This window comes from Lethenteron reissneri, chromosome 4 (genome assembly GCF_015708825.2).
Source record: "Lethenteron reissneri isolate LAM-NWPU_2019-01 chromosome 4, ASM1570882v1, whole genome shotgun sequence".
Lineage (NCBI taxonomy): Eukaryota > Metazoa > Chordata > Hyperoartia > Petromyzontiformes > Petromyzontidae > Lethenteron > Lethenteron reissneri.
The window spans coordinates 9,072,401-9,098,177 of record NC_083782.1 but is presented as its reverse complement, the minus strand read 5'-3'; the positions used below and the strand labels follow the sequence as shown (position 1 = coordinate 9,098,177).

Genomic DNA, 25,777 nt, shown 5'->3' with positions numbered 1-25,777 from the left:
CCCCCACCATCAACCTCACTGACTGTGAGAGCAAGAGCGCTGCTGCTCACGGCAATGTCACTCCCAGCTCAGAGGAGCAGGGCGGGGGGGGAGTGGTGATGCTCATCTGCATTTCTGGAAATTCAACATTACTATGACGAGGGCCATTAACTCTGCAGCATGACCGCTGTTGACTTCGCACCTACGATTCCCCGCACGCCTCCGGTTCACACGGTTGGCTACGTGCGTCCATGCGCACACACACACACACACGTATGTGTGTTGAAATTCTTTCGCCGTACATTTGCGTCAGCCTTAGAGTTGGCCGTGCCGCCAACCAGGATTTGCTCGTTCAACTTTACGATTGTCGGTGAAGCGGACGCTCGAGTGGATGGTGTGGCCAGTGACATGCATCTCTGGCCGCCTTCGTTACCCCCCCCCCTCCCCGCCATGCTAACGTAGACCACAGCGCTGACATCAGGCACTCGTGACCGGTTCAGATAATCATCACTGGTGTTGGCCGTGAGCGGGAATCCAACTCGGGTCACCGGGTTCGTAGCGCGGCGTGCCAACCCGCGATACTACAGCCCACACGCACGCACGCATGCGTAGGAGCAATCGTCACTGCACGCTCTTTTAGTTTTCGTCTTCCTTTTTCACAAATGTGAGATGGGCTGGGGCCCTGAGCGGGCATGATGTTCTCCCCCACGACTGTGCCCCGCACGTGGATGACTGGGGGAGCGCCACAACAAAGCAGACGACGCTTCTTCTATTGGATGGCGGCTTCGGACGGCTGAGTCAGTCCGGGGCAACGGAGGCGAGGGTTCGATTCCCGCTACGGGCCTTCACTGTTGGGGAGGAGGGAGCCAGTGTTAAACATCCACGACATCGTAGCTCCCCGGAGAAAACCATTGTGTGTCCATGTCAACTAGTAGCGTTGTTCGTACGTGTCCCGTACGTCAGCACGATTGCAAGGGTGCGGTTCATCTCTTGTGCGTGCTCGCAGTGTTAATTGCAAACTCGCATTGGTATCTGCTGCTGCTGCTGCTGCCTTGGTCTTGGCTGGACCCGCGTGTGGGACTTTCAGGATGGCGTGGCCAAAGCGAAGGCCGTCGACACTCACATTGGATGGCGCGATGATGAAACTGCGCGCACGTGTCACAGCGCGCGTGTCACAGCGCGCGTGCGTGCATGTGTTCGACGCGGTCCAGTGGCGGGTAGGAGAAGGTGCGTGCATCGTGCGTCGTGCACACGCTCGAAGCGACTACCGCACCGCAGAGATAGATCCGCGTTTGGCCCTTGACAGAATGTAGGGGCAAGTGCTGTGAGCAATCACAGCCCCCGACGCCAAAAGAACAAATCTTTACGCCGATTCCTTGGCTTGCCATTAAAAACACAAAGCTAAACAACCGTCGTAAAAGTGTGGGGGAGTGGTGGGGGGGGCACATTGAAAAAGGGGGCACCCGTGGGGTGAATCCTGGTGGGGGGCGGTGGGGAGTGTGGTGAGGGGGGGGGGGCCGTCTCCAGCAGCTTCCTCCGGGATCTTCGTACCCAGTGGGTTGGGAGCGGCGGGTACTGGATGTGGGTGCGGGGGGATAAGTGTCGCTTCTCAGACTCTCAGCATTGTGCTTGGGGCAGCAGTGGGGTTTGAGTGGCGGTGTAGAAGTGGGTGGGGAGGGGTGTGGGATGGCTGGGCTGGGGGTGACAGGGGGGGTGCTTCAGAGGCTACGGGCTGCGGGAGGGGGGGGGTACGAGACTGGGGAGGAAGAGGAGGATGAGAGAGGGTTGGTGACCCCGTATTTGTCCCTTGGGCACCGCTCGTGATGCAGGCAAGCCACCGGCTTCCTCGTACAGTGCACACGGGCTTGAGTCCTGCGAGAGCGGGCGTGTCGGACGTAGTATACAGCCCACGACTCGCACACGCTCGTCTACAACACTTTGGGCCTTAAAAGGAAGAGTATGTAATCGGCCGACGTTTCGGGCAACCGCCCTTCTTCAGAGCGCACGTGAGGGCCACTGTTATTCGTGCTTGCGCATCGTTGCCCAGGCAAGCGGCGGGCACCTTCAAATAATCTTTTTTTGAAAGGGTCACCTGATATTTGTCAAATAGGATGACATTTCTCTGTTTTGTGTTCAAGGCGATCGGCTTGGGGTTCATTGCTGTTGATGCCGTGACGGGTGTAGGCCTGTCTGGTCTCTCTGTCTCGGAGTGATTTGCGATCCCCTGCGAGCCTTGGTTCAATTCCCGGACAGTGACAGGGCGGCGGACACCATCCGTCGGTCACCATTTCATCTCGAAACACAGACTGAGCCTCAGACTGGGGGTGGGGGGAGTTCCTTTTCCAAATGTGACTACTTGACGATGCGGTGTGAGGACGCCATCGTCAGCACGGAAGACAAAAAAAAGGCGTCTGGGCCCATACGATGCAGTTCCGGCAAAACTTCGCCCCTGCACACAAACGCAGAGGAGCTTCGCGGGACTCGTAGATTCTCGACACACAAGTGCGGAGGACTTGAAAGCACACGCCGCCTTCGGAGGGGGCCGGTCTGGGGATTGGTGCGTGGCGCTACAATCCAGAGATACCCGAGTTCACCTTCCAGCCACGCACAGCCAACAGTGGCAGCTGGTATCTGGACTTGGCTTGGGCCCCCCCCACATCTTAAGGTTTACTGGGCCAAAAGGCAAAGTCAACCGTGTCAGCCTGAGTTTGAGTTGGAGGGCGGAATGTGTGCGGGCGTGTGAGTGTGTGCGTGTGCGTGTGCGCGCCTATTGTTGGCACCACCACCATGGCTCGCTGCGTGTCTGCAGTGCACTCAATAGGTGCTCGCTAACAGCACATGCCCCAGCGGCCTATCGCAGGCATCGCAAGAGTTTGGCGATGGGTGGTGAGTGGGGGGCACCTTTGTCTTTGTGCCTGAGCATGCCCCCCCCATCCAATACCACCGCCCACCTCTCCCGCGCGCCATAGAATGGGATCTTAGCGAGGCTGTGTTGGAGAGGTATGTGGGTGTGCGCATGCGTGCCGATACGTGCTGATGCGTGTGTGCGTGCCTGCTCAGGGAGGAGGGTTTAAGGGTAGGAGAAAGGTCAACAGTGTTCCCTCTCTGGGCTCGTGGGCTTTTTTTAGTTGAGTGGGTGGCTTCAAAGGGAAACGGTAGGGGTTTGGATAGGAGGGGGGGGCATTGTGCAAATGGCCTACAGTAGGATTTGTGAGAGGGGGGTGCGGCGGTGGGGGGGGGAAGCTGGGGAGAGAATGGGGTCGCCGAGGTTATGGTTGCGGTTTAAAATTACTCGCGATTCGACCGGTCGTCTCAATCCGCCACCATAGCCCGTTTTGTACGGTTCAACACTTGCCCGTGGCGCGGTTTCTGCAGCGTCTTCCCAAAAAAAAAACAGCGGTAGAGTTCGCCTGTTGGTAGATATCTTCATCGGCAGCCACGATGCCATGATCAATCCACTGCTGCATGAAGGGACCCCCCCCCTCAACACCACCAAGTCGTCGCCATCTCGAGATCCTGCAATGCAAATAATCCACCGAGCTGATTTCGTCGCTGATATCCGAACCGGGTCTTGGCACCCTCTCTCGCTTCAAGCGACCCGCACTGAAAAACGACGTTCTCACGACCCCTACGGCTGACGCAAGCTGGGGGGCGGAGAGGAGGGGGGGGGGGCTTTCAAGCAGCAGTGGATTGACAAAAGGGGCTTTCAATTATTAATTGTAACTAAATGTTTAGCCGAGTTGTGTAGAGTTTAGAGCACTCAAAACTCACAATCAGAAGGTTGCAAGTTCACAACGTGGCCCGGGGTAACAACAACAACAACATTGGGGAAAATAAAATAATGAATTCCACTTTGTGGTACTTATTTGTTTAACAGTGACCATTCAGCGGAGTCAATTGTGGCCAGCCATGGGAACGTGGAATTCATACAATTTATAACAGGGCCAACCATTTGGGGGGGGCATACAAGCGTCAATTTGGAATTTCCTGCAGTGCGTGTCCCAATACAGGGCTCTACTCGGTAATCTGTGTGTGCTCAGTCACCTCGGCATTGCATCCCAGCACGAGATGGCCTGCAAATCACCCTGAAGTGTGGTTCACCGCACGTCATTCATCCGATGTATTTACACATTATTGGCTTTTGGCCAAAATCAAGTGGCACGGCCACAGTGTTAATTTGTGAAGCCTGTTGTCGACCAGTGCGCATTGTCACGATACGGGGGTTGTCTCGCGATTCGTTTTGGGATTGAACTCGATTCTCTTAAATCATTCTCTTAAATCATTGAGCTTCTAGTGGATGCGGGTAGTCATTTTCAACCAATCACGTGCCATTCTATTTTTTCGTGTTGAATCTACGGTGGCCTTTGTGCGCCGTGACCACGACGAGACCAGTGACTCGCAACACACCTGAGAAACTGATTGTGGTCACGGGTGGCCGCACCCAGGATCCGAACCCAGCATCTCGGCGGTGTGACGGGGGTTCGGTGTCTACGACGCCAGAATTATCCCCCCGAGCCACCGGGCGTCCGAGGGTACTCGAGACTCTTAGGCCACGTCAGCTGCCACGTCAGAACGGGTGGCTGCGTTTGTATGGGTGCAAAGTGGCCCCCATTGTGACATTGTTTGCCAGAGAAAGCCATTGTGTACCCAGTGTCTGGCAATTACTAAAGTGCCAAATTGTGTCTTTCAAAAAATGCTTGCTGGAGGCAGAAAAATAAAATAAAGCGTCGATTTAAAAATGGTTAGACGCACACACCGGCCCATTTCATGGCATATTGTAAATAGTGATTGCAAAATAAATTATTTAGCTCTTCAAAATGTAATCTTCATTTGATCGCGCGGCGGTTTTCGGTTGCTCACAGTTTATTAATTCCTGCAATTATCCTTTCATCTGAGTTGAGTCGAAGCTGGGGCTCCGGTTTAGTCCCCGGGGGTCCATCCTATCTGGGGACTTGGGCCTCTACCGTGTGAATACTGCGTTTCCAAACGAGAGGAGTTCTGCAACGTAACATTATTCTGGAGAAATCTGATGAGCTATGAAGCTGTTTTTTGCCGATGCGTAGTAATTTCACGGATGTCTAGCAGCAGGTACATACGATGACTAGAAAACCCCCTTTGCTAACCATCAGGCATCGAATCGTTAATTTAAAATGATGCTCGCGCTCACTATACTAGCAGAGAATAGTGCGTGTGCAACGATTGATTTTTTTCGATCTCTGTACGTTGCATGTGATTCGGTCACGTGACCCCTGCGACCAATAGGGGCACTTTGTGTACTTCAGTGGTGAAATATCATCACTTCCTGAATCGTGACCCCCAAATTCGTTATAAAGTAATCGAAATATGACAGGCGCTAATCGTAACTATCAGACGAGTGAATGTGCGGAGCACTGCTGCTCAATGAGCAGTGTGGTTCTGGCCCCTTCTCCTATTGGCAGCCCACAGCCGGTGGTGGAAATTCCACATTCTCGGCCAGGGTCAGGTTCTCAACCTGGACAGTCACCGTTCGTGGACTTTCGCACAAAAGTGGAACTATTTAATTCGAGAGGCCGCGTCGACTTGGGACTGGGATTTGAACTGCTTCTGGCAGTCGAGCACCGCCCAGCCCGTCCGAAACCTACTTGCTGCGCTGCCTCCTCTGCTTAGCACTCGATGCCTCCCCGCGAGCGGATCTCTTGCGCACAATGGCACGTCTGGTAATTTTTCACCAATTGTCTCGGAAGTTTCTTAAGTTAACCTCGAGGAGAGGGGGGGGGGGGGGCCGGGCCGGTGAGTAACGCACACGCGGTCAAACACATACCGCGCAGTGCGTGCCAGTGGGCTCCCGTGCCCTGTCACGAGGGACCGGGCGATCGCTCGCGAAGACCCGCTCCGGCGTCTCCACGACGGACGTCGCTATTTGGAGGTTCGCCGAAGCGGTCGCTGTTCGGCGATGGGATCCCGGCCCGGGAGACATGTTGCTCTTCCAGCGTTCGTGTCGTCCCCTCTTGTGTGTGCGTGTTATGTCGCCGCCGATTCGCTAACAAAGCGTCTTCACCGTTAAACGTTCGAGGTTGCTAGGACAGGTGCTGTTAGTGAGCACCCGTTGAAACGTGGCCGAGCACATGATTCGCAATTGGAAAGTTCCAAGTTCAAAAATCCTGGCCAGGGGTTGACTCAGCCAAATTTCCCGTCAAATAAAATGAGCAGTGGTATCTGAGACTTAAACAATGGTTGGGCATTTAAAGACACCAGACCTTGTCATTGGCCAGCACCCCATGCGTGCATGGCCATCTTTGTGTCTCCAGTGCCGATCTTCACGACATCACCGTTGCAACCAAGTATTTTTAGGCTGCGTCAATCTAGTGGAAGCCCAAGCGAGGTTGAGATACTATTTTCAATTCATCAGTGTGCATCGTGGACAAGATTCGAAGCATCACAATTTGCAAACCATCTCACCAGCACTACACACACGCACATGTGCATGCACATGTGCACACACACACACACACAGGCGCACCACATTAGTAATTAAAGGAAATTTAAGACTCTGGGACAGGAAAGTAGTGTTTATCATCGAGGAAATGTGCATCCCATCCTGTTGAAAACAGTGCGGTTGTGTTTCATTCTCTATCTATCCCTGCGCTTCCTGCATCGGACTTAAAGGGCCCTTGGGGTAATCCGTTTTCCTGGGGCAGATGACAGAAGGCGAAGCCACAACAAATGTGCAACGGCGGAAATCCTGGGTGGCGGCTGGTGGGACTCAAGAGCCTCATTGTCCTCCTGCTGATGTCTCTCTTCCTCGTCAAATGAGCCACGCGGTGTCTCTGTGCAAAAAACCGAGCGTGGGGCCCGTGCTCATCTGCGCGTTTGGCAGCCTTTCGCCCGTGGTAGAACTGTGACACGTTACCGTGCAAGGGTCCAGAGGGCAACCGCTGTTGACTCCTCGCCGCACGACACAGCATCTCCGTTTAGCCGGAAGGACGACGGCCCGAGTCGAAACCCCGACCGGGATTTTAACTCGTGACTTTCATGACGTTCTAGCACAGTGTCGCCCAGCCTAACGATTGCAGGGTTCTGGCTGCCAGAGGCCTGTCTCTCGTATAGTGTCAGGCGGATACGGGCACTCTGAAAACATACAAAGGTGGGCCAGCAACCGGCGTTCACTTCTCTTGACCCCCCTGTCGACCAACGTGAGTGGATCACGTTATTGGCCCCTGTCCGTGTTTGAGCACTGAGCCCAGCAATGCCGAGATCCTTCATTTGAATCCCACGCGACCACTCACCTGAGCCAAAAGTAGATTTATAATATAATTGAGTCGTCTAACCGAGAGTTATTCTCCAAATACTGCATTTGAGTCCGTCGATATCAGCTGCAAGAGCGCTCGTGGCTGATGGACCCAAACACCGACGACGACTCGCTTGCACTGGGCTTTGGTAAGAGACCCCTCGATAGTCATCGAGGAAACATCTTGAACGCAAATTCCGGCAGGGGCTTCCGCGATCGAGACGTAAGGCTCTGCCGTCTGTCGTAGGCGACGCCGGGTGACGGCAGGAGTGACTCGGCGTAGGTTCCCGGGGTGGCCCCGTAGCGCAATGGGGTTTTACGAAATCGCAGAGAAGGCAGAGCGATGATAACAATTAAGGCGGACGGAGAGATCGCCCACGCGAGGGAACGCACCCGGAGGCTATTGGGCCACCGTGAAAGTAGAAACACGCTGTGCCGTGGTGCCGAAGGGCCACCCCTTTCAAGAATGTCGTGCCGTACCTGCCCCTCTGGGAGTGGCCGTGCGCACGCCGCGCGTGTGTGTGGGCGTGAATGTGCGTGCGTGCGTGCCTCTGCACGGTTGGGGTATATAGATAAGCGCGCCGGAGGCTGAAAGTCCCCCGTGACCTGGGTTGGGTTCCTGACCACAGCTTCAGCGGCGACTGGGATGGGAACCGGCCACGTTGCGAGTCAGTCGTTGTCGTCGAGGGGCGTTGTGCGCACGGTGAAATAAATAAAACGGCACCGCCATTCATCATGGCGCTGCGTTAAGAACAAAAATGTCAGCACATCAGCCTCTGGGCTCTCTCTTAAATCAATATTTTTCACACGGCATTTGGTTTAGGCAACACAAACTTCTGGAACGGTTTTGACCATATGGGTCTCGAATGATGCCAGGTTGCCAAGATGTTATTGGCGAGTGCTCTCCACCTTCACGATGGAGATCCTGTCTGGCCTTATTGAATTGTGATTATTATTTTTGTTTGGCAGGAGGGGGTGAAGGCTGATTATTTTCCATCGGTCCCCCGCTGATAAAAGGCAAATTTCTTAATTTGCCGTGTCCAGTGACCCAGGGAATGTACAAGGCGACTTGTAAACTTCTTGTATGTCACGACGACACGCGTACATCGCTGGGGCAATCACTCACAAGATTGGTGACAATTACGGAGGAGCTTTGCAACTTCATTACCATCGTGGGGGATAGAGGGGGAGGGTCATTGATTCGGGGTGGAGGGGATGGGATGGAATTTTAAGGAACTGGGGGGTGGTGGGGGTTACATCGCAGTGTTGCGTGAGCCGTACGAGCAGTACGAGCAGTGCGAGTGTGAAGCTATAGTGCCGAGCGAGCCCTTTTCGGCGTGCGGGGAAATTGTCACCTTCTCACAATCCCACTGCCACGCTGCTGGTACTGCTGCTGCTGCCACTGCCATGCTGCTGGTACTGCTGCTGCTGCCACTGCCATGCTGCTGGTACTGCTGCTGCTGCCACTGCCATGCTGCTGGTACTACTGCTGCTGCCGCCGCTGCTGCTGCTGCTGCTGCTGCTACCGTGAACAGCACCTGCACAGATGTTTTTATTTTTACACCCACGTTGAAATGTTACTTCCTGGAAATTGTATTTGCACTTCAAGCACACACACACCCATATATACACAAAGATCCCTCGTGTAGCCTTTAACAGACTGTTCGCGAGTCGTACCTACGAAGGCCGGCACGAAACCCGAGGAGGTTGGGTGGCCAGCACCACTCCCGGGCCGCCTTCATCTCCCGATGTCGCGATGCTTTTTACACATCACACCAGGTACTCATTTGAGGCTGAGTCAATCTAGGGGATGCCCAGGAACAACTCAGAGAATCGTTACTGGTGCTGGCCGCGAGTGGGAATTGAAGTCGGGTCGCCGTGTTTGTAGCGCAGTGCGCTAACCGCTGTATCACCACTCCCTACTCGTGCACGCACACGCACGCACACGCACGCACACGCGCACACACACATATGCACATGTCCGTTACCTGCTCTTGAAACGGGCTGTCCCAGCCTCGGCTATTAATAATGAACCCAAGCAGTCATCATGAAGGTGCACAAGTCTCACTCTGAACCTTGGGATGTCAAGTTTGGCTGTCCGAACCCACGGGCATTCACGATGAAGCCCACCATTCTTGAAGGTTCTTTTTAGTCTGGGCCCTTTGAGCCCCAAGGGCATTCAAAATGAAGCCAGCGGAATCTGAAGGAGCAAATTATTCGGTGTGTGTGTGCGTGTGTGCGCTTTCAAATTCTAATACCACAGGGGTGGGAATTGGGGCCTGTGGGAACCCGGAACGCCCCTGGTGCGCATTTGCTCGGAATACACGGCCAGGGTGGAGGGTGGGGGCTGACGCATGAACCCAGTGGTGACGTCACCAATGCGCACCTTTTCCTGGCCCCCGCAAGCCAGCCAGCAAAACTTGTGATGTCGTAGTCCGTGAGTGTGATTCGCAAGTGCATAGTCCTCTGTCCTGTCACAGACTGGAGGATCTCCAAAAACATTGAGGAAGAAAGGCTCTGCCGAATAAATGTAACACATTGCGTAGCTTTGTTTTTGATGAGCGTGCTGAAAGAGGCAACAATCTGAATGCGATTTAAAGCTTCCGTGACTGCAGGGATTCATCTTCTTGGTTCTTTCGGTAAAGTCACGTAGAAGAGATATAATAAAATAAAAATAAATTTCGATTTAAAGCTTTCGTGACTGCAGGGATTCATCTTCTTGGTTCTTTCGGATAAAGTCACGTAGAATGGAAATAATAAAAATAAAACATAATAAAATAATTCTCACGACGTTTCGGCCACAACGCAAGCAGCCGTCCTCAGGTGGAGAACAGGTCTGTCGATAAGACAGAGTCATTCAGACTCTCATTCAGACTCTGTCTTCTCGACAGACCTGTTCTCCACCTGAGGACGGCTGCTTGCGTTGTGGCCGAAACGTCGTGAGAATTATTTTATAATGTTTTATTTTTATTATTTTATTATTTCCATTCTACGCGACTTTACCGAAAGAACCAAGAAAATGTGAATGCTTTAGTCAGTGGTTACCTCTGGCACCCTCTCAGTTGGTACAGTCCAGATCTACGGGTAAGGGGGGGGGGCATTTATGAGTTCCTCCAGCAACTTCTTCCCATTTCCAGCCCTGATTAAATATTGCGTACACAGCTGACAAAATAAACAGGGGACTTAAGATGATCAGAATACATTTCTAATCTCGAAGCCAATGTTAAAACCTTGATCCCTACCGCTGGGAAAGCCTGGCCCCAGATGCGTGATGTTCTTCTCATGGATGTCACAGCAAGTTGCACATGGTATATCTGGGTCATGCGTGCATGCTGTAGTTTTATAAATGTGCATTGATTCGCTGGTGCTGTATCATCATCATCATAATCTTGCTATCCGCCCATGTGAATGGTTAAACATTACCCGAGTGCTTTCATTTGACCCCCAAGTTTTGTTTGATTATCAAAGAAAGATTAGCATGGCTGGTTTGGAAAAATGCCCATGTTCAATTGAGTTATTGTCTCCACTTTTATTTTGGTTTGCACAAAGTAACCATATTGGTCTCATGGATTTCAGAAATTCCATCTATCTCTGCGAGGAAATTAATTATGCATACACAGCACACGTAGCCTCGTGTGTATGTGCTCAGACTTTACACGGGGCTGTGCTGATCTATAATTAGTGGAAATCAACTCTGGACCAAAGGCAGACTGATCGACCACTGAGTGGCATTTCAACTCAAAAGTGCACGTGGTTGCTTACAATGTGGCGATCTCAGCATATCGCGTGCCACGTCTCTCGTCCCGGATATCTCTTCCGCTGTAGTCGTTTAAATGGTAACTTAGAAAAGAGAAGACCAGAGCTTGAAAATTGATTTTGAAGTCGACGTCTCGATGGCCGAATGTGCGTTCGTGTAAAGCGTGCGCGGGGATTTCGGTGAGCATCGCTGAAATCGTTTCACGACGAGACAAAAAAAGAAAAACTGGATCCCCCCTCCGCTTTTGGCTTCAAACTTACAGAGTGGCAAGCTCACGTTGCCAAGGGTCTCTCGTTCCACCGCTCCTCCGGCTTGTGTTTTTGGCGTAGCGTGACGGGATATATTAAATATTTTTTTACACTGAAATTGCAGATTCTTTAGCTGAATCATGTGGCCGGAGGTGAAGTCACAAGGCTAAGGGGGGGAGGAGGAGGGGGGCATCCTTTGTGAAACTTGTCGGCAAAGCCTCCTGCGTTACATTTGTCTGTTGTGCGGTATCTTCTTGGTTCTTTCGGTAAAGTCATGTAGAAGGGAAATAATAAAATAATAAAAAGAAAACAATAAAATACAATTCTCACGACGTTTCGGCCACAACGCAAGCAGCCGTCCTCAGATGAGGATGGCTGCTTGCGTTTCGGGAAGACAGCGTCTGAATGTTTCATTCAGACGCTGTCTTCCCGACAGACTTGGTCTTCATTCAGACGCTGTCTTCCCGACAGACCTGGTCTTCACCTGAGGACGGCTGCTTGCGTTGTGGCCTGAAACGTCATGATAATTATTTTATTATGTTTTATTTTATTATTTCCCTTCTACGTGACTTTACCGAAAGAACCAAGAAGATGAATCCCTGCAGTCACGAAAGCTTTAAATCGAAATTTGTTGTGTGGTAATCAGTGACCCGGGCTGAGACCATCAACTCATGGACATGCTTGCGGGGATACCAGGTTTTTTTTAGCGAGCGGGGGCGGTCCGATACCCAGATTCAAACGCAGGATATCGGCAGTGCCGGCTCCGTGCTGCGTGGTATTAGCCCCAAACCACCAGGGCCTCCTGCTGTCAAGCGGTGTCCCAGACCGACAGGGAACACCCCTGATGCAAAAAAAGTCGGACGATTTGAATAACAGGAAGTGAGCGATAGGAGGAAGTTTGTGAGTTATCGACAAATCTGCTGCTGCTTTGGTTACAGTTTTTGCCGAACCCTTAATCAGTTGCGCATCACGATGATATTTTTTTACCACTGTGTTCCTACGGCGGGGGGGGGGGGACGGACGGACATTTGTCTGCGCCTTTCTTTCCTGTTAATCTTGGCACAAGCTCAGGAGTGTCTCATTGCGATTACGCCAAAACGTCAAAAGTTACGTCCGAATGCCGCCGAGTCTTTCGCATATTTTGCCACCTCTTAGAAATGTCAGCGCGGTCGACGAGACGGATGTCTTGAAGGGAGATACAGACGAGAGGTGATTTCCATTTAAGTCTCTGCTGGCACATGCACGTGTACCCCGGGGACGTTATATGCAGGGTTGCTGGATCACACACTGATTGGTGTGTGTGTGTGGGTGAGATATCGATCGGTGAGCCCTGTAGGGTTTATTTTTTCTCTGGGCCCCTCTTCCCTCCGCTAAAGGAGCCCGTGCACAGCCGATGATGATGATGAGTTAAGCACCAGTTACCGACTGCACTTGGGCTTGTGCCCCTCCACACATGGCCATCGTCGATCTGACTGAGTTCGTTTCAAGGACACACGATGATGACGATCCCCAGGTGAGGCCTTCCTGGAAGTATCGCTACAATAGTAATCATTCTAGCATCTGTGAATCAAGCCGAATTGATTTAAGACGGCTGACTGCTGACGAGAGCCATAATGTCGAAACCGGTCTCGAGGTTTGCTCGCTTTAAACGAATTCTGCTCGATAAAATTGGTCTGGAGAGTCGGTGTGGACTAAAACACTTTCAGCCGTGTGCGAAGGCATCGAATGGCGCCCTGTGCTTCTCTTTGCTTTTCCATTCGGAGAGTCAAAAGTTGTGGATGATGACGGGGAAGGCCATTCCAGGCTGTGAGAAAGACTTTGAAGATGGAAGGGAGAGGAGGCAGTCTTATCAGTGCTGAGATTGATGAGGATGGATGGCTGACGGAGGGGGAAGTGTTTGCTGTCGTGGAGGAAGGGAGGGGGGAAGAAGAGGAGGAGATATGAGGTCAGTAGTCAGCGGGGCGTGCATCCGATGACCACAGTCGGCTACGTACGGTGCGAAAGAAGTTCACCATGCAGGCGCGCGGTTCGCTTAGCAGGCACCGCCGGTTTAGACAGTTGTACTATACGATTTAAAGCTTTCGTGACTGCAGGGATTCATATTCTTGGTTCTTTCTGTAAAGTCACGTAGAAGGGAAATAATAAAATAATATACAATAAAACAATAAAAATTCTCACGACGTTTTGACTGCAACACAAGCAATCATCATCACACCTGATGATGATTGCTTGATGGTTGCTTGTGTTGCAGTCGAAACGTCGTGAGAATTTTTTGTTGTTTTATAGTTATGTTATTTTATTATTTCCCTTCTACGTGACTTTACCGAAAGAACCAAGAATATAGTTGTACTATAGTCACGCTATATACGTTTAATGGTCAAGTCTCTTGCCGAGCGTTTATAATTTGTGCTGCGTTCAACCTGGAGGTAATTTGCCCAAGCTGAATTAAGTTTAGTAATATTTAAAATTCTTTTTCTACATAATTTATTTTTATTTATTTTGCTTGTTGGTTACCCAGGTCCCTCTGCCAAATTGGAGACTATCTCCCCTGTTATATGTAGAGTTCTCACCACCCGGGTCCCCTGTGGGTTACTGGCAGCGTGGATACGAAACGCGTGCAAGTGAGTTACCAACATCAAAGTCGCTGTCCCGGTAGCTGTGTTCTGATACATCGTACGATGATTGTACTTTTCACTGTTAAGATTTACATCGTGCCGACATAGCACACGCGGCTATCGTGCATTTTGCATAAATATTCCCCCTACGAAAAAGTTTTTCCTGGACCCACAATCGTTTTATTAATGCAGACAAAATCTCAGACTTGTACGTAACACCAATCATATTTCCAGCAGTGGGCCCTATCATCGTTGCCTCTCGACAACATTCGTTTTAAGCAAAGTTAAAAGCACATGGTCTAATCTGTGTTCATTTTTTTTATTATCCACGATCTGCGAAGGGCATCACAATGAGCTAGTAATTACATACCAGACCCTATTGTAAGTATTTTCTTTGAGGACAGAAACAGAAAAATGTCCAACCTGATGGTGTCGTGTTGTTAGGCTTGGCCACCTGTTTCCGTAACTAAAACAACTTGAACATTAGCTGTGGTTTTAAATCTGTAACGCTTTTCCGACCGGCCGACTTGCAAAACTTGTGGCACAGGTGGCAGCAATTGTACGATTTGCTTAGCTTCTGAGTGGACAATGGTTTCGCACTAAATGAGCCTCTATTACAGCAGTCCTGTGGGAGTTGGTTATGGGCATGGGCGGTGAGCCATTTTTTTGAGGCCTACTGTAAAATTAAGGAAATTTGAGCTTCAAAAGCCCCATCATATTTGAAGCAATGTTCCGGAGTTTGAAAACACAAATCAAAGCACTGTACAAAGTTATGGTCAATAGCTTAAACAATGTACTTTGTTTTCTAAGTATGTGAAGCACAGTCAATCAGTAGTGACCGCCTTGGGTCATATGAGGCCTTCCAAACCAATGAGGTGTGCTCAAGCAGTAAAATTAAATTGTAAAAAAGTTTAAAGCCAAACACATTTTGTAAATGAAGTGGCACATTGCAGAGGGGTTTAAGATAGCGAATGACACCTCAACCCAGTAATGATTTTGCTCTAAAATCGATTCTGCTGACCCTGTGGCATAATTGACACTATTAGGCATTAGTGCCAATCGCCAACTCACGTGTCATAACCTAAAATGCGAGAGACATTTTACGTAATTTCCTCCACAAAGATGCCACGGACCCTTAATTCATACAAACGCACTTGCCAATGGGAACATCTGCCTTTCGTTAGATCTGTCCTCTCCAGATATATTTGAAGATCATCCCATGCAATACATTGCACCGCAGGCTTAAGGTCCGTGGCCAAGGACAATATGCCCTTGTGAAGTGTCACAGCTGTTACATAACCCCAAGGTTGTTGATGCGCACACACACACGCACACAGGACGCCTCGTTTAACAGGGTCCCGGGCACTCAGAAGAGTTCTGCATCAGTTGCACAACGGTGGTGACGAGGGTGGATACCAAAGGATTGCAATCTCTCAATCTCAACAGATGTTAGTGCACAGAAATGTTTCCTGCAGCGGGGGGGGCGGGGCGGGGCAGGGAAGTGTGATTGAGTGCCCTGGGTTCACTTCAGCTCTGCCCCTTGCTCATTCTAAGGACGTTCGCAAAAAATAAAATTGGATGGCCGAACGGCGTCGTCGTCGTATATGGACGCATATAAATTGTCACCCCGCATCCGAAATGGCCCGGGCCTTTTCTGGGAAATAATCTTCCGTAAAGAGCGCCTGCACGCACACGCACACACACGCACACGTACGGCGCAACTTAACAGCAGCCTTGTGGTCGGCTTTACCAGGGAACTTGGCAGACTTTATTTCAGCTGGTAATGCCCGCTGAGCTTGGCAGCTCTTTTACAAGGACAACCAGGGGTGGTAGCAGCATGGGTACAGTAGGAACACTCGCGCCTTACAGCAAGAAGCACCTAACTTGGGCGCCTTTGCGTAGAGTGTGTATGTTCTCCCCCTTGTTCTGCATGGGCTTCCTCTGGGTTATCTGGTTTCTTCCGAAGGCTACAGAAAAAACATTACTTGATTGGTGTTGGCCAAGCATCCCAGTCAATGCAGGGCCCTCCTAAGAAGGTCTTTGGACTCTGTGTGGCTTTCCCCGGGGTAAATAAGTAAATGATTAAATTACTATAATAAATATATAATAATTAGTCTGTCTATTTTGGTTTCTTCTTGTATGATATTTTTATTACAGTATTGTTATGCTGACATGAGTATCTATTTGCACAGGTATGTGTTTAAATATGCTTGAGAAGCTTGGGGTTTCCTGATCCCAGGCTCCCGTTTCGAATGAAGCCGGCTGCTTCGTGTGTGGCGAGGCAGTCCTCCCCAGTGGCTCTACGGGTCGCCCAACATCTACACTCTGATCTATGAACGTATTGTTTTGTGTAAATAACGTGTTTATTGTTGTTTGCGCTCCGGTTAGGTTGCATATTCCTCTCCCCAGCAATGCCGTGTCACTTGCCGCCACCGCCGCTTAACAGTTCTTGAGCTGCGGTCGTCCTCGTAACAACCCGCTTGGTGCAACGGGGCCTTACCCGCTAAAATAACGTCTCGGTTATAGTTATGCTAAACTCGGCCTCGAAGATATTCCGCGAATATGCATTTTGGAAACGTTTTTTTATGGTACAGTGCGAAACACTGTGCATGAGACAGAACCGATGAGGATTTGCAGCACATGGTTTTGGAGTCATTTCACATTGTGAAACGTGACCCTGCTGTCAGAGCAGTGTGCACAGATACAAATGGATTGGTGGCACTGCCAGGAGATTCGAGTTCACTGACAGCATTGGCCAAGACAGTTTGCTCAATGTTGCGAGTTCAGTAGGACATTGTGGGTGCAAGCCCACAGATCCTCGTTGTTATAAAATGTAATGTTATCCTCATTGTGCTGTCGGCATCATGTCGCGAGACGGCTTCCACCCGGATCTCAGAGCGGCACGACCCTTCGCGTTAACGCGTGACAGTTGACGCTTGTTCTCAGGACTGGGCGCGGCACGTTCTTGCGTCCGTCTCCGCCCTCGAGAACGAGCCGTCCGTCTCGTCGTCGCGCCCGTGGCGATCGTTTGTCCTTGCCCTCAAGAGTACTGACCGTGCGTGCGTCCGCGTGCGTCCGCGTGCGTGCGTTCCCTCAGGTGGCGACCGGCTACGTCAGCACCAGGAGAACAGCGCGACGCGCACCAAGGTGGAGCACCTGCAGCTGCTGATGCGGCAGCGCAAGCTGCGGCGCAAGCAGCGCAGGGACTCGCGCGCCCCCTACCCGGGGGCCGGCGGCGCGCACGACGGGACGGTGGGGGCAGGGTGGGGTGGGGCGGGCTGCGGCGGGGCCCCCGGGGCGGCCGGAGGGCAGCGCAAGGCCGGGCGCGCGGGCAGCGAGAGCAGCGTGGCGAGCGACGCGTCGGGTCTCGACCTCGAGCTGGACGATCAAGCCGTGGTGGAGAACGGGGCGAGCAGCGGCGCGTGGGCCAACTCCGCGGAGATGGAGCCGGAGTACGTGGTGGCATGAAGCGAGGGCAAAGGCCGAAAAGGAATTGAATAGAATCGACGGCAGCCGAGACAACTACAGCAGCAGCAGCAAAGAAAACATGACACGACCGTTTGTTTAAAGGAAAGATGAGTGGGGCTGATTTTTTGAAGTAAAAATTGGCGGTGACGGAAGTGGAATTTGAGAGCGACATGAGCCAGGCTCTGGGCGAGCCTGGCAGGGGTTTTTTTGTTTTGTTCCCGATGTCGCGTTTGCGAGTCGTGTTGTAGCTGCGGCCTGCGTGCTCGAGTTGCAGGAGAGAGAGGTGCCATTGATTTGGTTTTGGTGGGTGGGGGAAGTGATTTTTTGGGTTTATTTAGTATCAGGCCTTGACCGATTTGGTTCAGGTGCAGCTTGCGGCGGCGTTTTCATACGACGATGTGCGGGAGGTCTGCTCCGTGGCGTTAAAAATAGACCTCTGCAAGGAGCAGAGCAAAGGAGAAAATCCGACCTGGCCAAAAACATGGCCGCTCCAGTCTCACGTAGCATACGCACGGAAATATATCTATTCCAATTTCTTAACAAACAAAATCAGATAAAAGTAAAAATGGAGGCATTGCAGTTTTCGTTTGTTGATAAACCTGAGGTATAGAGGTTGTGTTTGTTGTCAGTGAAAAATTGGCAAATCAAACAGAGAGACTATATTGGCATGGGAGGGTGTCCTAATGATATGGGATGGTGGTGTATGTGTCTATTTTGTAACGCCTCATTAGTGACAACGTGAAATATTGGCCGACTTAAAAGATTCTTTCCTGGACGCAATGTTTCGGCAACATGTTAAGAAAAAAAAATGTTATGGATGATTGAATTACAACTCAGAAACCCTCCATTAACATAAATGCATGTTTTAAAGTAGGTGATGGTAAGGAAGGCAATTCTCCACAAAGATGGACTCGAGTGTTGAAACCTGCCCTTGTGTTTGATTCAATAATAAACGTGTGAAGTTCATCGTCCTGCACAATGGATGATAGATGTTAACGCTCGTGTAATCGTGACGGAAAATCGTAAACGTTTCAACAAAAAGAAGGCTTCCTTTCTGATTCCCGTGAAACTCAAAAGGGGGGCCGCGCGTTTCACCAACGTACACCGCGGCGGGGAAACGACACGGAAAAGAATCGAAGCTAAAAAAGAAAGAAAAGGCAAACCGAGAATCTCCAGGAGGTGCCCATCAGCCGGGGGTGCGACCACCGCTTTGTAAAAACGGACACGAGGGAGGGGAAAAGGGGGGGTTTGGGAGACAACGCCCCGATTAATAACAAATGCATGAGGAAGAAAAAAAAACAGACGTTTAAATGCTTGAAAAAAAATGTGATACCGATTGAAACTTGTAACTGACCTGATGGACGAGTCTTGAACTTTGCTCAGGATTTACAAAAATCTCTTCCGTTCGTCAGCATCTCCATCCGAAAGTCTCGGACCTACCACCAACAACAACAACAAGAAAGAACCCCCACCTCCCCCCCACCCCGACACTTGAAACGCTAAACTCTATAACTTCGTGCGACATCATCACGACAAGTCGAAGACCCTACTCGGGCAAAAAAAAAATACTATCGTCTGCCACAAGGTTTTTTCTTTCGGTCACCTGCAGCTGTAGTGAGCGGAGCGCTTTTATTCGAATCGCCCATGTCGTGCGTGTCGGGCAAAAAAATATAATAATACCAATAACAATAATAATAATTAAAATAATATTGTACTGTCTGAATGCCGTAGATATTGGATGACTTTGTGCGGTAGTGATTTTTCTCGGTGTACGTGTAGAAAATTGTGTACTATTAGTTTACGTTGCAGCCTCTGTAAAACTGAAATCGTTGAGAGAAAGGCTGGGCTGTGTCGAACAGTAACGCAAGTTAAAAACAGTTTCTGTCAACAAAAAAAACATTTGTTTCTATTATATAATCAGGTATTTTTTTTTCTTCTACGCTAGCGTTACTCTATTAAGCACCAGGATTATTATTTTTGTTCGTTTCCCTTGATTTATTTTCATTAGACTCCAACAGCACCCCCCCTTCCACCCCCATATGGCTGACCGTTTTAAAATGGTCTGGGGGGGGGTCGGTCCCCCTTACTGTTTTTCGGATAAAACAAATCATTCTTGGCTCAAGCGTGTCCACGATCACGTGCACACGCACGCTGCAGTCCCACCCTCTCACCGGCTTCTTTTTTGTTAATATAAAGTTGCAAAGGTGCACGCTATCTACAAAAACCGTAACAATAATAACACCACGCTCTCTCAAAGAATGAACTTCCAAGATTCAGTCTGTCGCGCGCGCGGGCTCCCATCGCGTGCCAGCATCCCGTCAAATCCCCGCGCGTCCTTAATTATGCAGCCAAATGGTTTAATTCACATATGTTGATTTCCTCACTCCACTAGTGAAGACCGTTACGACCCATCGGGTGTCCGCAACGTACACAACTGCAGGTCGAAGGTCACGTTGTGTTTATTGCGTGCCGGCAAATTCAACGAAAGTGAATCGCAGTGCCCTTTGGCTGCATAATTCAGAACTATGGCAAGCCTTCCGTGGGTCAATGGTTATCTCCTTACAAGCCTCTTTTGATGTTGCAATATGTTAGACACAATAACGATAATAATAGTGACCACGATAGTAGCATTAGTCTTTCCAAATCACAGGTCCCCCCTCCCCGTGGTCTGATGCCCGTGTAAATGTACATTTTTGAAATCTTATTCACTTGTATCAAGCTCATGTACTTGTACTGAAATGAATATGCTCTTGGGTAAGTCTGTGTCTGAATATGAACTGCACGTGATATAAGCACAGAAGTGCCATTTTCCTCTCATTGTACTTGTTCTTAAGGGTTGTATATACCGCACACTTTTCCTTCGTCACTAGTTTCTTTTTAAAGGCCTTACAGAGTCTATGGACTAAGTTTAAACACCACCCTCAACTCTGTGTTCTCCTGATGATGATGATGTTGTTTTTGGAAAAGCTCAGAATGCGGGGAAACACGATGTCAGGAATCCGCGCAGCAAAATGCATCCTCAAAAGTAAAAACCGCTTTAGCAAATTGCTCGCGAGCATTTCAAGCGTCGGCGTGACCACGTTTTGGCCGCATGTCGTGGGCGGCGATTCCTGCCCGTGGCGCCGTGACGAACCCAGCGGAATCTGTTCACGAGGGCCTCGCGCGACTGGCGACGACGAAATCCCGAGCCTCGCATCGTCAGGTGACCTGGAATCCCAAGCTATTGGCGGCTTGCCTCATTGCTGTAGTTTCGTCGATTCAACACCCCCCCCTCCCGCCGCCTCCCTTCTTACCCTCCCGATTGCAAATTGGTAATGTTTAATTTCATAATCGGTCATATAAAAAAAACGTCGTTGGCAAGTTTTTTGGGTTTTTTTGCAAACAAAAGAGGCCTTGCGCACGTGGTCTTGCCTGGGTCGCTCTGCGAAAGCCACGTGGCCTTTTTATTTTGTGTTGCGCTGGGGGAATTCAGGGATTCGCACCAACCGGGAAGAGGAGGAGGGTGCGTTTTTGCTGCGCGGTGTTCCGAGTTTTATTTGTCCGTGATTGCGTCCCCTGTGCCGGCAGTAGTTTGTTACGGTGCTCAACTTTGTGTTCACGTTGTTGCTCATTTCTGGATGTTTGTGGATCGTTTCTCGGAAAGGACACCCGTGTGTCATTCGTGTGTGTGTTTAATTACAAAGAAAAGCAGACACCCCACCGCCCCCCTCTTGAACGCACCGTACGGCCTGCATAATCGATGGTCAATGATTTGCAGGTTACGCATTGCCAATGATCCGGAGCCAAACGTGCAGGATTGTGTATCTCAAGTCGGTTTGATCACTCCACAGACAAATCTGCGCACGGCATTGCTATGCTCTGCGTGGCAATGCATCCCCGATTGTGAAGAAACGTTCCATCGGCCGGCATGGTACACACCAATGCATTGACACCTCTTAAAAAAAAAATAACATTACAAAAACATAAAGCCTGACCCTCATTCCGTTGTGAATGAATCTGCAGTAAAGAGGCCAATTTTCATATATTTTTACTTCCCCGTAATTGGATACAGATTTCTGACAGGTGTAATAATATAAAAAACAACATGTTGTTTTCTTATGCACTCTAAAGAGTGCTTATGAAAGCCAGACGCTACGATACAAAGTAGATTCGTAAATGCTGTCCACAAACACGTATCCTCCGTTAATATCCCGCAGCTGCTATTTTGACGGTAAACACCCCACCAACATTTCTGATGGAGGCCATCTCCCCCCCCAAGTTAAAAGCATTCACTGGCAGAGCGGTCGCTGGAAAATGTATCAAAGATGTGAATGAGGGTGTTAGTCTTTTTTCACTTCTACCTTGGCCCTCGTCCCAGTAGTTTTAAAGTGAGCAGCGTTGCAGAAGGGCGTTTGAACACAAATTGATTTCGCTCTGCGGTCTACCTCCTAGAGGCGCGCGACACAGAGGCAACAGAAATATGCAGGAACATGACAGCATTGAGCCCCGTCTGAATGGAGGCGCCGTTCTCGGAATGGGATTGTGAACGTCGCAGAGACGAGAAGATCATCCAAACCGAGGAGTTTCTAAATGTGTCCTCGCTGCGTGCTCCAGTGACCGGCCCGGGAAGGTGGCAAGAGCACTACGTCACGTGTGAGCACGTCATGTGTAAAATGAACAAATCCGAAAAAAAATCTTATTCCGAAATTGTCATAGTTTGGAAATCTGATGTTTAAATCCAAAATCTAGACTATGATCTCTATACACATGGCTATAACGTGCGTTTAAATTATCACCCTGTCCCTTGTGGATTAAACTACTCACCTGCGCACCACCTTCACACGTGCAGCAATATTTTTGAAAGGCAATCTGTCTGATTATCGTTTATTCCCGTGTTCTAAAGGGAAACTAAAATTCTAAATGTTTTTTTTTTCCAGCAACATAATATCTTCAGATTGATACATAGTGGTAGGTTGATTGTCAAATATAACAATACTATTATGACTGCAGACCTTAGCATGATCGATATGCATTGGTAGCTGCCGGGATTTTTTCAGAGTACATATTTAAATGTTAAAAATGATAGTAATCGTCCAAATTTTATATTACACACACAGATTACACACGAAAAAAAAAACCAGTAACCTCCTTTGGCAATATTGACGATAGTGGAGCGTTAACTCCCAACACCGACCAGGTCAAGGAGAGAAAAATGCTATAAATGTGCCGCATGCATAGAGAAACGGGTCAAAGGTCAAAACGTGTTCTGCCCCCTTGAACAACGAATTTTGTCGTCTCTGCCGCCATTCCCAGCAGTGCAACTCTGTGTTGGGGCACATCGCGTTCATGCAAGTCGGTTCTCCCTCTCTCTCCGCTTGCGGTGTTGCACCGTGCGGAAATTCTATTCGTTTGTTTCCTGCCTGACAATGCAATACTCTCATCTGGCTCCTTGGCATAAGTGCAATGTCAAGCAATTTTCTGCAAAGGGAAAAAAAATTTGAGAATACAAAGGAATGGAAATGATTACAAGCAATAGGAACTATTGTTCTGGTGTTCTTAATTTGACACGAGTACAGTATTTGATGTATTTTAACCGTTTGGTTATTTTTTTTTCCCATTTTAAATAAGATATACTGTAACGGTGTACTGTATGACATGCGGAATAGGTTAGATGTTTTCCGTTGTGTGTGCTTCAATGTATAAAACGCTGGGTTAGTAGTCTTAAACGGCACAATGAATTTACACAAAAAGTTTGCAATTTTAACATAAAATCAGTTTATTGTTAAATAAGATAATTTCCAAAAGGCATAGGGGCACTGATGGGTGGAAAATGACAATGGTAGTCACGGCGATAATGCCGTCAAAGTCTGCGAAAGAAAAATCACTGCGTGACCGAATACTTGATGAAGAAAAGGTTTACGCTTTGGCAATGTGATGCTCCACCCATGTTGCGGAAAAGGCCCAGCTCCAAATCGACGTCTCACTGCTCCTCCTTCTGCAGCCACCTCAATTCGGGCTCCCAAATCCAAATTATTTAGCGGGACACCATTTTAATGAACACCGTTCGTTGTTTCCAATCAAACGAAAAATATGACCAGAGAGCTGGGCTTTACCCATTTAATTAGAACCCTAAATTTTAATTTGGTGGGGTTTTAAAAAAAAAATGTTTATTCAGTCCACTGGAGCTGAGACCATCGGCTCCTCTGAATACTTTGAGATCGTGGTGGGTTTTCTTGAGTTCACGTGGGGTGTTACCTTGGCCAGTTCGCAACCCCAGGTCTCGCCGGTGCTGGCGGGCTCTGCGTTGTTGCGCGACGCGGGATGTCACACGGAAACTACCGAAACGCAAAACAGTTTTAATAAAAGCACCTGCCCGATTGATGTGCACATTTGGACTCCCCCCCCCCACCCCCCCTCGAGTAAGTTCGTTGTGCCGCAGTAGTAGCCGTGTTCCACCACTGCTGTGTTGTTCTTAGTGTCTCGACGAGATGTGTTAACCCCTCTCCAGAGCATTACTCAAGTTCTGTCCTGAAGCCTTGCAATGGCGGGACAGCGTATGAGAGTGTGTGTGTGTGTCTGTACGTCTATGAGTAGCTGTTAAACATTCTGACTTGTGGTAGGGCTTAATGTTTTTTCTTTTTTTTTATTAATTACTTTTTTTTTGTACGAGTATGTTGCATAATGAACTGATGTAAAATCCACAATAAACAAAAACGTGAAGAATAAACACACAGACGCTTCGGGCCTGAGTTATTTTTTTTGGGCGAGGTTGATATTCTGCCGTCTTTGAGTGAGTGTGTGTATGAGGCAAGTGTGTGCGTGAGCATGTGTGAGTGTGCGCGCATTTAAAATACCTGAACTGGTCCTGGGCCTCTCCTAGGCCGACTCGGCCTTTGATGAGTACCTGGTGCGGTGTGTAAACGTCACCACTCTGGAGACAAAGGTGGCTGGGCATGGTAGAAGACAAGCCACCCCCCTCGCACGCCTTGCCGGATTGCATAGGTGCTCGCTAACAGCACTTGCCTCAACAGTCAGTGTAGGCTATACGGGAGATCTTTATCTCATACTTTGCGAGCACCAGTCATTAGGTCGTCAGCAAATGTAATGCGGTTGATGAGTAAGGGAGCCATCCCTTGACCACATCCGAGCATCGATCAGCCTCCCAATATATCCTTACCAGATGCAAATGTCACCCTACCACCATAGGAGCCAGAGGACATCCCTGCTGCACCCCAATGTGAACAGTAGTCATGGCCATAGCCTGACCCAGGCCTGCCCTCCAATAAAGGTGCTGAAACAATGATTAATAGATTTTTGGGTTTGGCCATGTGATGATCCGGACAAATCTGCGTAGCCAATACCCTCCAACACCCGACACGGCCAAATGAATGAAACTACCCTGCGTACAATCGTTCCAACGCGTCAAATTATTGTGTCCACTCACTGGCAAGTTGCCGAATTCTCGCAATCAAATTCGGCGATTAGATTATGATGACGTTTCACTTGAAGAGCGTCTTGGAGACACAACTTTGGCCAGGTCATTGTGGCCGAACCCAAAAGCCAATGATGAATTCTGAATATTTGCTGAGAAATTCTACGTGTCTCCGTCAATAATGGTTATGAGCAGGTGGGGTCAGGAATGATCAAGGCACAAAGATTGACCTCCAATTAGCACCATTGGCTACGTAGTTCAATGTACAATCTGTGTGTCACAATAGATCTGGACCAGGTCTTTCATCCCTCATCATTAATGTCGTCCTCACTTTCATCATGAGCAACATATCGTCCCCTTCACCACCCTCAAAGACATCGCCACCAAACCAATGTCACCATCACTTTCCATCAGCCATTTATATCAACCTCTTCTGTTAAAAGACCATACACTTTACCATCATCAATACCATTACAAACATCGCTACCATCATCATCACTCTCATTACACAAACACATCACCGTTCTCGCCATCACCAAAGAGAAAGATCCAACGTATATCCCTAATGGGCTGTTGGAGCAAGTGCTGTTAGCAAGCACCGATGAAGGTCAGCACAATACACCACGACCAGCCGCCTTTGTCTCCCGAGTAGCAATGTTGTAGCAATGTTGTTACACACAGCACTTGGTACTCAATTGAGGCTGAGTTTGCCGAGTGGGGGGCGCAGGTCCAGTTCAGATAAATGTCACTGGTGTTGGCCGTGAGTCGGAATCGAACTCGGGTCACCGGGTTTGTAGTGCAACGTGATAACCGCGACACCACCGCTCCCCACACCATCACCGCCCTCTCGTCAATTTTGGAAGAAAAAAGAATTATAAGATGTAAAAATGTGTACAAAAAAATCGCCGTGGCTAATTATAACGGTTCACATGCGCGTGGAACATGTGTGCTGTTTGGTGCCTCAATAAATCATTGTGTGGTTAATTATATTTAATTAGTCCATGGGCCCAGACCAAATATTTCTCCTGTTGG

At 49.4% G+C, this 25,777-nt stretch overlaps 1 protein-coding gene across 1 annotated transcript in view; it reads left to right on the top strand.

Annotated features, from left to right (window-relative positions):
* Positions 1-24,044, top strand: part of MIDN (midnolin) — a 118,889-nt gene extending 94,845 nt beyond the window's left edge. The window contains exon 7 of the mRNA XM_061564490.1: positions 16,964-24,044. Within this exon, the coding sequence (XP_061420474.1) occupies positions 16,964-17,334 (371 nt within the window). The 3' untranslated portion in view covers positions 17,335-24,044. The remainder of the gene's footprint in view (positions 1-16,963) is intronic.
* The last annotated feature ends 1,733 nt before the right edge of the window (positions 24,045-25,777 follow it).